Source organism: Mirounga leonina, unplaced genomic scaffold (genome assembly GCF_011800145.1).
Source record: "Mirounga leonina isolate KUSES-001 unplaced genomic scaffold, KU_Mleo_1.0 Mir_150, whole genome shotgun sequence".
Classification (NCBI taxonomy): domain Eukaryota; kingdom Metazoa; phylum Chordata; class Mammalia; order Carnivora; family Phocidae; genus Mirounga; species Mirounga leonina.
In genome coordinates this window covers 14,952,279-14,968,514 of record NW_023270374.1, presented here as the reverse complement: position 1 = coordinate 14,968,514, position 16,236 = coordinate 14,952,279, and the positions used below count along the sequence as shown (strand labels likewise).

Here is a 16,236-nt window from a genome sequence, read left to right as displayed (position 1 = left end):
TTCTTTTAATGGTAGTATTTTGGACAGTTTGAGAATTCTCTGAACCTCCTTATCCCCAATTTTTCCCATAAACTTAGTTTTCTTGTAATAATCCCTAGATAGAATAAGAGAATAGTACATCACGTCCATTTCTTGTGACCATCCTAATTCAGTATCTGGCAGTTTTGATTTCCAAGTTATCATGAGGATTCCTTTAGTAACTAAGTCCTCTTAGTTATATCTTTAACAGGATATAAGCCAAGGGAGATTATAAATGAACCATTTAAAATATTTAAATTGCTTTTAATTGTTATGGAAATGCTGAAGCAGTGAAAATCAGAATCAGTGAAAATCATCTCTGTACTCTAAAGTGGAATCTAGAAGGGTAATTTTTTTTGTCTCAATACATCTAGTCATATGGCAATGCTTATTTAACTCTAGCCACGGGGTAACTGGGTGACAGACATTAAGGAAGGCATGTGATGTAATGAACACTGGGTATTATATAAGGCTAATGAATCACAGACCTGTACCTCTGAAACCAATAATGCATTATATGTTAATTAATTGAATTTTTTTAAAAATAAAGAGAAAAAAAATAATAAAATAATAATAATAATAATTCTAGCCACAAGTTAGCTACCTGATTCTACTCTGAATTCTTATTATAATAAGCAAATTGTTGAGAATTTTTTCTCTTTATTTATATATATATTTATTTATATATATTTATTTTATTTATATTTATTATGTATCTATGTGTATTTTTGAAAACATTAGAAAATTCTTAGGAATCATGAGAAATTTTTTAATGTCAAAGATAAAAATGTAATGTATTCACAAACAAATTTCAAAAAAAAATAAACCTCAGATGGGGTTGGGGGTTTGGGAATTGCCCTACAGATAACAGGCATAAGGCATTTTCCTAAAATACAGAGAGACCTTGCATATGATCAAAGAAAAGGGCAAAAACCTACAAGCAAATTGGTGTAAGATATAAATCTATAAATAGACATATGAAACCATGCTTCAACCAACAACAATAATGAGATGACACTCTTTAGCAGACTGGTACAGATTTTTTAAATTGATAATCACTAATGCTGTGAGTATTTTGGGAAAATGGAGATCTTCAGTGTACAGATAGGCACTATAGACTGATATAAGTGTTTGAAGAGTAATTTGATAATATTTTCAAGATAATATTTTCAAAGTATGAAGTATACTCATCCTTGACCAAGACATTCTACTCCTAGAATTATATGCTGCAGATGTACATTTCTCTATGTCTTACCTTTAAGAGTGTAAAACTGGAAACAGCCTAAATGTCTGTCAGTGGGGAGACCGACCAAATGAATTATGGACTGGCCATAAAAGAAATATTCTTCAACCATTACACTAAATGAGACAAATCTTTACCAACTTCTGATGAGTTAGGGCAAGGGCAGGGAGGGACTAGAAAAGGATATCATTTGGGCTCCTCTGGGAAGCAAATGCTAAGAGTCAGAAGTATACAAGATCTATTATGGACACCTGTGATGGGTCAAGGGAAGAGGAGCAGGTGTAGGCAGGGAAAGCTGTCGACTGAGGCAGGTCTGACACTTGTTAAGAGGAGAGGAGCAAGGAGGAAGAGTCTCACACTCCAGGCTGATGGGGAGCCCAGGAGCTAAGAAAACCCAATGGAGCAGCCCCACCATAGGCAAGGATGCCTCAGCTCTAGTGATTCCATTGTGCTCAGCCATAGCCATGAACTAGAAGCATCCCAGCGACAGCATGGTCTCCATGGAAATGCTTTGGCAGATCCCATAGGTGTAGCAACTGGACATGTGAGCTAACTACAAATTCCCTCTTGAAGGGAGATCTGAGGGGCACATCCTCATGGCTGTCATATAAAGACTTTTGTTTCTATATTATTTATTTGTATTGAGCTTTGTCAATAAATATATACCAACCAATTAAAAAATCAAGAGAAAAAATTTTTTTAAAAAACAATTGAACATCAACCCTTACACTTCCCCACAATTTTTAAGATACTAATTGGCAAAAATTTAGACACAAATAACTGAATCTAGTGATGTAGTTGTGTTTTGAAGGAATTATAATAGCTGTGGCAGTCTTCAGAACTCCCCAGATAAATTTGCTATAGTTGTAAGGGTTGCTGGCTTGATCTGTGTAATAATGTCCCAGATTTTGAAACTCTGAACATGGCAAATCATCTTTTTAAAATTAACCCACAGGTGCCCATGTAGAAGAGTGGTACCTCGTTTCCAGAGTTAAATTGATACACATTTAAATAATTAGGAGTTCCACCTTTGAATACTCTCTTAGTAATTTGCATGTGAAGGGGGTAGAAAAGGGAGAATGATAATTGGAGGAAAGTTTTGAGCAAGATTCAAGGTAATGCTTTCTTCCCAATACTATAAAGAATTGACATAAAGACTTGGAAAGTAATCTCTACAAATCTGGAATCAAAAAAAGAGAAGGTGAATAATATGCTTACTTGAGTTGCAAATTTCATTGCACTTTGATGAAGAAAATCTCGAGACAAAATTTGCCAGAATCTACATACAAAAATATATTCTTCTTAAGCACAAATGATTCTCAGGAACATCTATATGTTATTCTCTGAGAAAGGAAGTAGAAGAGCAGATTTTTTCCCCCACAAGATAGTTAATGTTCTCCGCTAAAACATTTCATTTGTGGCCATACCACAATAAATGCTGAATCCCTTGGTTAAACATATTTCCTAGACTAGCCCTGGTTTTACCAGATGCGTGGTGATCACAATGATACTGAAAAAACACACAACTGTAAAACCCCCCAAAGTGTGTGGCTTCTGCCTGGTCTTAAGTGGTACATGTTCCATTTATACTATAAGGTGATTAGGACCTTTTAAAATGACAGATAAGCATAAGTCAACAACTATCTTCATTGCCGTGGTTAATGCATTTTCATCCTGCATATGCTGTTTTTAGTTGTTTAGATCAGTAACTGCTTTAAAATTTCTCTCCAGTTATGCTCTCCTAATTTTGTCTATGCCTCAACACCAAAAATGTTGATTGCTTCTATCCTGCAGCTGCACAGGAGTTTCAAGAAACAGACATCCTTCTAAAGAGCCATTCCAGGTTGTCCAGCTAAATGGTTGCACTCGAAAATTCTTTACGGGATTCTTGTTTTATACCCAGGTATCAGGAGACACCAAGGAGCATTGAGCATGACAGATGGCCCTGGAAATGTACTGAGTCCTGGGACTTTTATTCCTCTAGAAATCCCCATTAAACCACCTTATCACTAATGGGGGATGACTTAACCTTTCACCTCCATATCTCTTGTTCCTTTTGTTGGTCTTTGCTGGGTTATGTGTTTGTTTCAATACTGAAGATGCAGCCCTTGGGAAAATCCCGTGGGATCAACTCCAAACTAAACAGTGAAATCTTTGACCTCTGCCTGACAGAGGAAGGGCAAAATAAGGCCTCTTCCGGAGTGCCTGCTGACTTTCTTAAAAGGTTCATGGCACTACAAGGTAGCATTTGAGAAAACATTCCTCTTGCTAAAGTCTGCACACCAATATCTGTTATGGATGACTAAAGCTGCACTGTCCAGTGTGATAGCCACTAGCCACAAGTGGCTATGTGAATTTAGGTAATGAATTTCCACATGTTCATCAATGCTAAGGATAATGAAAATCACATAAGCAGCATCTGGTAACTGACTATTCTCATGAAGGCTTATACACTGGGTCAATAACTTTGACATCTTGCTATTCTTCTACTATCCGTTTTTTAACCAGGTTGGGGATTCTAAGGGCCTCATGTCACCTTGCTTAAGTAAGATTAGTAGAAAAAAAAATGTCTAACTTAGATCCCTGAGTATCCTGCCATTGGTGGATCTATCATAAATAACCAGTCATCCAAACATGGCAAAAGAAAGTATAATCCCTTGCCCCAACATTTAGTGTCATCTACTGGAATACCTCTCCTAACTCAAAATGTTATTGTCCTCCCAAGTCTCCAAGAATAGACAGAAAACAGCCAGAAAGCAAGCCTAGTAAGGAGTGGTAAGGAGTGGTCAACTATGGACAGTACATTGCATCAGCTGGTGAGATGCTGCTGGCCACCCCAGGATGGAATAAATATATTGGTTATTTTCGAGCATTTCCTGAGAGATGTCCTCACAGAAATTGATACTTCATAAGTATCAATGAAGTTTCAATACGCCAAACACCCACAAACCTAACACAGTACCCTCCAAAGATGAATAGTTAGAATACCGATGACAAAATGGTTCCACAATATTTTTTAAATTAAGGGTTTGGCTTATAATTGTGTGAAATGATAAATTCAACCAATATTGGAAGCTATAAAATCATTTTCTGAATCAACTTTTCTGAAAGAGCTTCAGCATCCCTCTCTTAGCTATGACCTTTGCCTAATAGTCTGGCAACCCGTGATAGAACCCAGCTCGAAGAAATACCGACTGGGACCAGCTTGTTTGTTTTTATATTTTAATCTGAATTCACTGGTTCAGAAACACAACACTTGGGGACCAATTCACATTTTTATTTTATTACATTTTATTTTTATTACCTCCTAATCCCTGGGGCCACCGTGGGTGGGGCTCCTGAAATGTCAGAGAAACTCTTCAAGAAGGACAAATGCCTGAATATGTATCCCCATGCCATAATCTGTGTGTATTTCAGCTTTCATTAGTGGAGTGCGACATATTTTCCCTGAGTCCAGATGCTCCTTCAATCCCACCTCCACCCAGCGCTCCAGGAAGCTATTAGCAATTATTCCATTGGGACTTCTGTCTGTACTTGACATGGCTCTTCCTTTTGACAATGTTGAGCTCCTTCTCTATCAATCCCCCTATTCAATAGTTAATTTTATCTGCAAGCTAATTTATTACATTCTTTAAAGGGAACTGGAAAGAAGTCTTTATAAAGGTACAAAAATCTTATGGAATATAAAGAATTGCCATCATTTTTTTTTCTTTTTAGTCCTTTTAAAGATTTTCTTAAAGACATTACTAGACCTATGCTTACCCAGCAGAAGTTCACCAGCACAACACTGTTTTTCTCCCCAGCTATCCAACACTGGAGATGTACTTAAATTTTGCCTTCATCTATCATTTGAAGAGCAGGCACAGGTAGCAGATTCTCAATAAGCTGGGTTCTATTCTTTAGCCCCATTAAAGAGAACACAGTGGGCTCTTGTTTTCCAGATGGACAATCTCTTAATGGGTCAGTAAGGAACCTATCTTAGTTTTTTGGACTGATACTTTCCACTGGAAAATTTAACGTGAAATTCTTTCTAAGTGATTATGTCTGCCCTTAGACTGGAAATGGATTTATCAGTTTTATTCTAATCAAAACTTTATTCCCAGAGGCACAGGCAGGTATGCACAGAAATGCAGATGAAAAGAGAGATGCAAGTGTAATTAGGTTTTGTAACTCAACAGCCAGGACATCGCATTGCTGCTTTCCTTTAAGGGTCTTAAAAGCTGTTTTAAGAAACCCCTTCATTGAACTTGTAATTTACTCAATGTGGTGCCATAACTTTTGAAAAATTAATTGAGTTAGTGAATGTAACCCAGGCAACCTAGAAGCACGAGCTGGTTTTATGGCTATCGATCTACGTCTCAGATGCACTCAGATTGGCTTTGTTGGCAGAGTTGACTCGGCAACTGTTCTATGGTCCAGCCCATCACCCCACCTTCAGAGACCCATGTGTTTGTTTTCCCTGCTGTCTGCCATTGGGATCCAGCATGCCCCCCATTGTAGAGACTGGGAAATCAGGGGGCAGAGAAGTGAAATGCCTTCCAGAACTTTCATAGCAAGTAAGTCATAGGATGAAGAGAGGAATTTAAATGTCCCAGTGCTTGGAACATGACTGCTGATGTTGCTTTCTTTTTTAAACAGTGCCTATGAATTAAGTATTCAAAACCAAGAACTGCCCCTGGGCTAGGGAACAGCCCACTGCTAGGGGAAAAAATAAAAAGATCTGGTACCCATTGCTAATTATCCCTTTAATTGTTGATATTTTCCCCAGAGAAGATTGATTCTATCTGCTACCCTTACCTGGTCGAGGATGCTTAAAACCCAAAGATAGAGATATTTAAAGTTGAAGCAGGTACCTTCTCTAGTAGCATGAAATCTGAATTCCTAAAACATTAACACCCTGTTTTTCTTTCTCTTGGGTTTCACTGGTGTCTGAGTAAGTGAATAGGCTGTGCTGTTTTCCTGGACACTAGGAATCCAACAGGCCCACGTACCCCATCCCATTGTGTCTGAATTACAAACTATTTTGAGCATCATTTTTGTTCATTTCCTTCCACCTGTGCCTGTGTAGGGTGGCAGCAGTCTCCAGCAATGCATCCTCTAGGACCATGCATTGTAATATCTTTCTCTTTCAAATTCTGTTCCACATAGTCATTTCTCATGTTCTGCTGGAAACCCCCAAAAAATTCATTCCACACTGTCATCCCTTTGTCCTAACCAGAACAACTCGATCGTGTCGAAGAAGGCATGAACCATATCAACCAAGACATGAAGGAGGCCGAGAAAAATTTAAAAGATTTAGGGAAATGCTGTGGCCTTTTCATATGTCCTTGTAACAAGTAGGTACTGGGTACCAGCTCTAATCTGTGGCGTCCAGTTTTCTTTCTTTTCTTCTTTCTTTTGATTTTTTTCTTTTTTAATGTCAAAGTGAATGTCTGAAGTTTTGTCTTTTTTTTCTTTGTCCTTTTCCATCCGCTTCATTCTGTGGGGATAAAATACTTGTGTTTAATCAGAACAACTGGAACGCATTGAGGAAGGGATGGACCAAATCAATAAGGACATGAAAGAAGCAGAAAAGAATTTGACGGACCTAGGAAAATTCTGCGGGCTTTGTGTGTGTCCCTGTAACAAGTAGGTGCTGCCTGCCTGCCTGTAGCTTTGGTTTCCCAAGGCCCATCTCCAAGCCTTGACAAGCTCATTCCTGCCAAGCACAAAGGCAGGATGAGCATGTGGCATGCAGAACAGATCAATACCGTCTCCAATGCATTCATCTCATAGCATAGATGATATAGTGGGAGTTACTGTTGATGCATTAAAAATCAGGCATACTACAGTGAAAGCTTCACTGTCAGCAATTTTTATTGATGAACATTTCAACATTTTCCAGAAAGTGTACCTTGAGACAGAGACAAGCCTCAAAAAAGAGGCACCCAGGCAATTTTATTTTCCTGCAACCCCAAAAGCCAAAACTGCAGAGCTAGAAAAGATTGGAGGGTAAGTTTGGAAGTTGAGAAACACATATGTTCAAGATTTGATTTTCCAGAAGCAAAAGAGACAGGTAATTTGGCCTAAGCAAGCATCTGTAACACAGAGAATATGACAGAGATTGCCCCACCAGTTGCCAAATCCGCCCCGTTATTAGACTATAGATGCCCCAGCTGCACCCACCGCAGAGGCCACGAGCCCTTCAGCAAGAGGTGCTCAAGCCTTACTCAAATTGGACCCATCCCTGTGAAATTCTTCCTCTTGGAAGATCTATCCGTACACTGACTAAAATGTTGAAATGTGTAGATTTTGCATGCACGACATCACAAAACTTTCAACTGTTTTCAAGGTTCTGCAACGCTTTTTTTTTTGGAATGTAGCAGAAATGTGACATGTGGTTATAAAGGTTTGCAACAGAAGGAACCTGAAAATGAGGGTTCTGGAAGATAGTCTTATTTGACTAGCAGTGGAAAAAAAATGCATGAGTGGATTGTCCAACATGCATTTGGAAAATTAAACCCATTACCCGATCTCCCTCACCCCTCCCACTTCCCTTTGAACAGAAGCCTTTTTCCTAAAAGCTCTCCTGATCCTAGCTTTTAGAACAGCAATTTATGTCATTTCTAGCTGATTATATGACCATTCACATCCTTTAAACTTTGAGGCTGATTTAAAATATCCCACTTCCTGTTTAGGAGGGGGAGGGGCTCGATTTACAGATAAATTTAAAACTGTTTTAAAAGAATGATCTACAGTAAAGCCTGATTAACTGGAATCTAGCTAACTGGAACTCTCAAATGTATTTACACTTTCGCTTCCTTCCACTTTTAGTAAAAAGAGACAGTTGAACAAAGGGATGGGGGATCACATCAGGGACTTAAAATGGTTTTTCTTGAAGGGCAGTCTAGGCAGTTCACATTCTGTCACTCAGTCTACATTTTCCTATGTAACTTCCACACCTAAGGGGACCAAACAACAAGAGTTGATCTTCAGAGGAAAGGCCATCAGGCACATCAAGTGAAACCATAACCAAGGAAAAATTTGGTCATGTTCACTACCCTAAGACTCTAAGGCAGGAAAGTGCCTTGAGAATCTAACAGATATTCAACAATCACCCCTGAAACAAAGTTTTCCTCCATGGCCCACTGTTAATTAACAAAGTCACGTCATTCACCAAAATGACTCATGGCTACACATTCCAGTTAGTTAAGACTTAACTGTATATCCTTTTCTTTGGCCACTTGTCCCCCAGGTGAGATATCCACCCTTTTTGTGATGAATTCCAACAGATACAATTTCCCCATTCATCAACTGTGTGGAGAAGGCGTGGAGGCAGGCCCCGCCCCGGGATGGATTCTAATGTTCAGATGAAATGATGGCCCCTACGAATTCCACATAGTAGTCGGCACAAGAGACCCTAACTGAGCTTCAAAGCTTGAGTGAAGTGTTCCCTATTGTGTGTAAATAATGCTTTAAAAACCATGTGTCACAACGCAGTGGCTGGTGGTGCCCTGGACTCTCTGAGGGCTTCGCCCTGTCTCGGCATGTTTCAAAGGATTATGGTAGATGTACGGCAGTTCTGTGAGTCTATGTGCAGCATTGTGGGTGCAGTGATTCGCCTTCTTTCAGAAACGCAAACTTTCCCACCCCTTTGACTTTGCCAAAGATGGTATACCAGATATTTTACATAGCAGAAAACCTCACAAGGTCCATATAACTTCTTGTAATGTGAGGAGGGAGGGAACGGGGAGTCGGAAAGAAAACAAAGCCAGACTCTAAGCTCTATTAAATTAGTTTTTGGATCCTGTCCCACGGAGTGGGCCCATGGCTCTTTAGAGCAGTAAATTCTGACAGCTCCGAGGTCTGTGGCATTGTACACTAGATTGTGGGAATTGCTGAAATTCCATTTGTACAATTTTCCAGCTTATTCCAGGGTTGCTTGGTCCCCTCTGCAAATATTAGTATTAGAGCCAGTTTTAATAGATGGCTGAGATCCTCCCATACAAGAAAAAAAGGGGGGGGGTGTAAATTCTGTTGTCTTATAAGAGAAAATATGAAAATGGGACCACAGGAAGTTCTCTTGTTTTTGGACTAAAAGCATGTGGTTTCTACTATGCAAAGAACCTAAAAACATCTTTGATTGCCTTAAATTACAACACACCCACCGAAATATGCTGCACATGTTTCTATTGGGCACAACAGGTATGCCTGGATTTTAAGTTTCTCTCCAAGGCAGATCAGTGAAATACGGCCCATGGAGACCACACCAGTTCCAGACCACTCTCCCCTGCCACATCCCAGGATAGCTTGAAGTAGGAGTTTGTAATCACTCACACCCTGCCCCCCAGCCTGACAAAGAAGCTATTGAACCTGCGTTTCAAATCCTCATGAAGGCTATTACTGTCCTGCTAGTGCCTTTTTCAAGAATGGTCAACTTCTGGAGTAGTTTGGCTTAAATGAGAATGCTTCACTTTCTACTCATGCCTGTAGCTGGTGCATGAAGAAGACATAGAGGGATTTCCTTTTCTGGTGCTAGATGGCTTGTTCTCTCTTCTATTTTCCTGCACTCATTTCACTATGCCTCTTTTACTTTTTGTCTCTGTGGACAAAGGTTTGTACATCGACTAGATGTATGGTGACTGTTTGGAAGTACCGATATATTATCTAATTCAAATCACTCTCGAGGCAACTCAAAGACCACCACCCTTGGCCAACCACCAGTGCTTTATGTCCTTCATGCAGAGTTGGAAGGGTTAGTCCCACACATGCATTGGGGGAAAAATTAAAACAGGGAATCTTTGCATGATGGTGTGTAAAAACTCAGTCGAGTATGTTTTTCTTGGTGACAGTGTGTTGCTGTGGTGTGATGTACACACTCTACTTGGCAGTCTTGTTATGTGTCTGTCTGCCAGTATGTTTTTCTGTGTGTTTTGTGTCTCAAAATATAACCATGTCACTGAAATAGAACTGAATGTCCTCCAGCTACCTTAATCCTTGTCTTAAATCCAACTAAACTGCAAAGACAAACCAAAACAAGAACAACCTTTGGGCAAAGGTTGCAGTCTTGACAATTGCAATTGGCTCGATTGGAAATGCAATGCTGAGTAGCTGAGGCATGGTGGTGGCCAACTGTTTGGGTCCAAATCATGATATATCGGTATTCTCTAATGCCTCGAATTAAAACCCATTTGCTTGGTTTGGTTCTTAGCTTGAAGAGGTGACCATTGTTGTGAGCTTGATGCTCCACCCCCTTGCCTTGTCACTCACCCTCTTTTTTGCATAGGCTTAAATCAAGCGATGCTTACAAAAAAGCCTGGGGCAATAATCAGGACGGAGTGGTGGCCAGCCAGCCTGCTCGTGTGGTGGACGAACGGGAGCAGATGGCCATCAGTGGTGGCTTCATTCGGAGGTGAGCCGCAGTGCAGCTAGCCCTGTAGCAGTCGTCCATTGTTAAGTAAACAAATCATCCCAAGCTGAGTGGGTCTTAAAGCAACAACCATTTTACTGGTTACTTATGAATGTGTATGTTGCTGGGCAGTTCTGCCAAGAGCCCCTCCTGGGCTCCCTCATTCCGTGCAGATGGGTGCACGATGGCCCAAGATGGTCTCAGTCACTCGGCTCGTGGTTGACTAGGGCAGGGCGCCTCCACTCTCCCCCGTGCGGTCCCTCCAGCAAAGAGCCCTGGCTTCTTACGTGGTGGTGGCAGCATTCCAAGGGGGCAGGCTCCAATGCACAAGCACTTACCAAGCCTTGTCGGGTTTGCCAGAGTTTCATCAGACAAAGCGAGTCACGTGACCACATCCAGCCTCAATGCGGCAGTAAACAGGTGTCTCTTTCCATAAATGGAATTGAACAGAACTTATTAAAGAGATTGTTTACAGAGATGTGGGCCGGGTTAATAACAAGCGATGGTAAAGCATTGGTGGACTAGCAATAGCAGGAAAAGTCCTGAAGGGATGGGAGCTGTTATCAGAACCTGACAGTAGTTACCACTGTGGGGGAGGGGCTATAGAGAAATGCCGCTGTTGCAAAACTAGCAGGAAATGAGAAAGGGAAATAAATGCCCCCATTCCTCTTTCCTCTTGCCCTCCAATATCTCACGGGCCATCTGCCAAAGCCTACTGGAAGCCGGAGGGTTAAGAGAATCTGGGTGATGCCTTTGTAGAGAGGTCAGCGTCTCTGGGCAGAGAGCAAAACAGGTCAGAGAATGGACCTGGGGGGACAAATAGAGAATAACAAGCATACCTGACTTCTGATTTCCTGTGAGACCTGGAAGCAAAAGCCAACTTAAAGACCTATTTAAAAATCTCAAATTACACAGATCTGCCTATCCAGAAATCAGCTCTCAGGAGACCAGAAAACAGAGTAAATAATGACAAATATTCCTGTTGTTAAAAAGAGAAGAAAAGAAAAAAAAAAAAAAACCCTATCCCTTTTTACAGGCTACTGCTAGGACTCAGCAGTGACTAGGGTACCTAATGACTAGTGTAGAGATAGTTGTACAGCTATATATTACTGGGCCATTGTAGCTGATGTTACCAACCAATAACCCACATTCAAATGACAGTGACCTGTATAAGGTCTAGATAGCTACATAAAGCCTCACAGATGACAATTCTATTCTTGTTTCTATCTGCTCCCAGGGAAACTAGACCAGGGGTTCTCAATCCTGGCTGCAAATTAGAATGACCTGAGGCTGTTTTTTAAAAACATCAGTACTGAGGGGCGCCTGGGTGGCTCAGTCAATTAAATGTCTGCCTTTGGCTCAGGTCATAATCCTGGGATCCGGGGCTCCTGGGGTGGGGCCCCACATTGGGCTCCCTGCTCAGGCGGGAGTCTGTGTCTCCTTCTCTCTCTGTTCTTCCTCCCGCTCACATGCTCGCTCTCTCTCTCTCAAGTAAATACATACATACATACATACATACATACATACATACATACATACATACATACAATCTTTAAAAAAAAGTGAGACCCAGCCATCTGTGGTTCTTAAAGCTTTTCAGGTGATTCTAATATACAATCAGCATTGAGAATCCTGGAACCAGAGTATGCCTTAGCTGTTGATAATCATTTAAATAAGTTTCTTTTTTATGTAAGAAAGCTAGGAAGTTCCCCCTTTAATTTCTACTGGCCTAGGCTGCTTTAAAAACCTTTGTGGGCTAGTCTACACTGGGGGTGACCATGGGGAATGGGTTTTAACCCCTCTGAACATTTTTAGCTCATCACCACATGCAGTGGGAAAATATTAATTAACCAGAACATCCTAGAATGAATACTTACCATTTGCAATAAAGAGTTACTACCTTCTTAACTTTCAAGCTGAACTGTGAAAAAAATGGCCAGGTGGTAAGGCACTTCGAGAGCCAACTCCTTCCTTCCCAAACTGGAACAATAATCTTTTATCACAATTTTTCCCCTGAAATCACCCATTCACAATGCCACCAACCCCAACCCCCCCTGCAATGAAATCTGAGCAAATAGAAATCATCTTGAATAAGTAGCTCCCTTTGGAGTTCTTAGGAGCCAGCAGGATTAAGGGGCAGACTGTATTATCCTTACTCTTCCCAGGGATTTTGGCCCCAAATGCGGAAGAAGATGGAGCAGAGAAATTCTCTGACTTAACACAATAAGCCTTTTCTTTCATTCTCAATTTAACTCTTGGAGACTTTGTTTGACATTTCAGAAAGAAAAATATAGTTTCTAACTAGTTCCATCTTCATTCTCTGACCCAGTCCTCTCAACTAAAATGATTTTATTCTTAAAAAATGAAAATTAGGATAAACATATGAACATAGGGAGGAAATGATGTGCTGGTGGAAATGAAAGAAGTAAATAAATTAATCTATTTAATATGCCTTCTCTAAAAAAGAAACTTAAATGTTCAAAAATGAAATTTAAAAATTATTTTCTAGGGACACCTGGGTGGCTCAGTCAATTAAGGGTTTGACTCGATTTCAGCTTGGGTCTTGATCTCAGGGTCATGAGTTCAAGCCTGGCGTTGAGATCCATGCTGGGTATGGACCCTACTTATAAATAAATAAATAAATAAATAAATAAATGAATAAATAAATAAAAATTATTTTCTAATGTATAAAAGCTAAAATGTACTCATTGAACAAAGACTAAAGATGCATGGGATTGATACCTAAGGGGTCTCCAGACTTTCCCTTAGCTTTGGGTCCTTGGTATGTGAGTTTTTTTTCACACTTTCTATCTTCTAAAAATTACATTTTGACTCCCAGGGTAACAAACGATGCCCGAGAAAATGAAATGGATGAAAACCTGGAGCAGGTGAGCGGTATCATTGGAAACCTCCGTCACATGGCCCTGGATATGGGCAATGAGATCGATACACAGAACCGCCAGATTGACAGGATCATGGAGAAGGTGAGCTTATGGCAGTCAGCAAGCTTCCATTGTTCATTACTTCTTCTGAGATACCACTGAGGAAGGATGAATGGCAAAATAAGCCCCTCAAACTGTGGCATGGGATTCAGGCATACTGATAGATGGAAATTTCCCCCTTATTTTTCCAAGACAAAAATTCACCAACATATAAGTAAATAAGAGAGTAGAATTTAATCTAGCAGATATTCCTCAGAGGCACCTCTGTTTCAGGATCCAAAGGCCATAAAGATGAGAAAGACATCATCCCCACTGCTAAGAAACTCACAGCCTATGGGAGGCAGTGAGCCTCCAGCTGAATTTACTACCACACAAAATATAATTTGCCAAGAGAGCCACACATAAAATGCTAATAAGTAGGGTTAGATGAGGAAAGATTTCAAGAGTTAAGTGATGGGAAAATCTCCAAAAAAGCCAAATCGAGTCTTGAAGGTTGGTTAGGAGCTTGTCAAGAGATGGTGTAGGAATAGAATCAGGAAATAAAGGAAAGAATACTTATTTTAGTTTAACGAGAAGATGAATATGATGAGCTTTGATTTTATAAATGCCAAAGCTTTAATGATGGTTCAAAAAAGCCCAGATTCCATTTCCAGTTCAACAGTTCACATGTCCAGATCTCAAAATAGAAAGCATGATCTGATGAAGTTGAGTTCACACAAGGACACCAGATGTGGCTCTAAGAGAAAACCCCCTGGTGTCAACAAGAGTCATAAGGAAAAGTGAAGAGAACAGAATGGGAAGGGATGGGTTTAGGGCCTTGAGATTGGAAGGGAACAGAAAGAAACACTGGATAAGCCTTATAAAAAGATTTGGGGCACCAAAACCTGATATTCCACACTACAAATCTGACATACTTTCTACGATCTTGTATTCTTCCCCCTCCCCGATCAGTAGAGTCCTGAATATTGCTTATCATCTCTTAAGATCTCAAAATGCCAACAGGAAGAAATAGATACATTATAGGTTTAATGGTAATTGTGCATCTATAATCAATTCTAGTTGGCAATCTTACATTGTATGAGTTTATTCCTGAGCTATATTCAGCTCAAGCTGTATATATACAGCTCATATTGCTGTATGAGCTATATTCAAAGAGAGATACTGAGGTTTTGAGCCTGAAACCCTGAGTTTCTTTTTAACAATTCATTCCACTTTAATGAGCAGAGAAGGATGCTTTGAATCCTAAGGCTAAACACTGAGTTTCTTGGAACCCAAGCATCCTCCACCGACCTGAAAAAGAAAAGGTAGACATAAAGGGAACGCTTTGCCCTATTGTGCTCTATGTGCTCCCTATTAAAAATATCTGATTGCATAATATTTTGCCTGATCAATATTAAGTTACACAAATGTCAGTGTTGGTTGGCAAAAGGCTTGTGCTTTGCTTACTTTTACAAGTCATGACATACTTATCATTGTTAAGAGCCTTTGATATGCTAAAGCTTTTAAAGCTGCACAAATCAATAGATTTTAGAACAATATTGAGAGTTTCAAAAAGCACTGGAGCCAACACAAGCTGACCTAGCCCATTATGGCCAGAAAAAAACAATTGCCAAACCACCTTCCAATGGGAAAATGATTTGAAAAAACAAGAAGTACTCATTTTCTGTCAATGGACCCAATTTACTCATAGATGTAGGGAGATAATGTACCTCTAACTCAATTAGAGTTCTAGAAGTAGTACTTTTACTAAGAAAGAGGGGTCAAATCTTTATTGATAGAGTAGGATTTTCAGCACCAAAAAGTGTTCCTGGAAAGGCAAGTGGCATCTTAATTCTGCCACTTTGCATTTCTAGTTCTCTTCTCTAGGGAAAACCTTTCATTTTGGGCCCAGTTTACTAAAGGGCAAAGATGTATGCAGCCAAGATGTGTAATTGGAGTCAGGCAAGTGGATGGGAAATAGCCATTATGGTTTGTATCATTCTTTAAGTGCTAATTTGTTTAAGAAGTGAGAGAGGGGTCTAGTTGCCTTTGAATAACTAGCCTTTATCTTAGCTCCAAAATCAGAATCTGAACATGATTAGAGAGAGTCCATTTCAACCCAGCATCGCCACAAATGATACATGTTATATGAGCTGCACAATTTTTAATAGATTTCCACCTGTCTCATGTAAGTTCTCACTTCTGATCATAGGAAACAGTGTTCAAAGGTCTCTTGCATATCTAAGAGTAAATTAAACTCACAGTCTAAGAATAAAAAGAATCTTGGGGCACATGGGTGGCTCAGTCTGTTGAGCATCCAACTCTTGGTTTCAGCTCAGGTCATGATCTCAGGGTTGTGGGATTGAGCCCGCATCAGGGCTCAGCATAGAGTCTAGTTGGGATTCTCTCTCTCTCTCTCTCTGCCACTTCTCCTCCTCACACTCTCTCTCTCAAATAAATAAATGAAACCTTAAAAAATTAAACGAAAAAAGGGAATCTTCTGATGTTTCTCCCATATTCTCGCATGGCCCCCAACAACAACCTTCACCCTACCCCATCAATTATGATCCTCTCTCATCTCTTGGATTGATAGTAAAGTTTTGGAAGTCCAAAACAATGTAATTCTTAATACATCCCCATGGACTGTCAAGGAATTACTTTGTCTA

At 40.1% G+C, this 16,236-nt stretch overlaps 1 protein-coding gene across 2 annotated transcripts in view; it reads left to right on the top strand.

Annotated features, from left to right (window-relative positions):
• The window catches only part of SNAP25 (synaptosome associated protein 25), an 83,161-nt gene that overhangs the window by 63,014 nt on the left and 3,911 nt on the right, over positions 1-16,236 (top strand). Inside the window, exons 5-7 of one of the 2 annotated variants that reach the window (XM_035005841.1) lie at positions 6,772-6,889; positions 10,527-10,652; positions 13,489-13,633. In XM_035005841.1, the coding sequence (XP_034861732.1) occupies positions 6,772-6,889; positions 10,527-10,652; positions 13,489-13,633 (389 nt within the window). Of the gene's footprint in view, positions 1-6,479; positions 6,598-6,771; positions 6,890-10,526; positions 10,653-13,488; positions 13,634-16,236 lie in introns of both variants that reach the window. The other variant, XM_035005842.1, reaches the window with a different exon arrangement.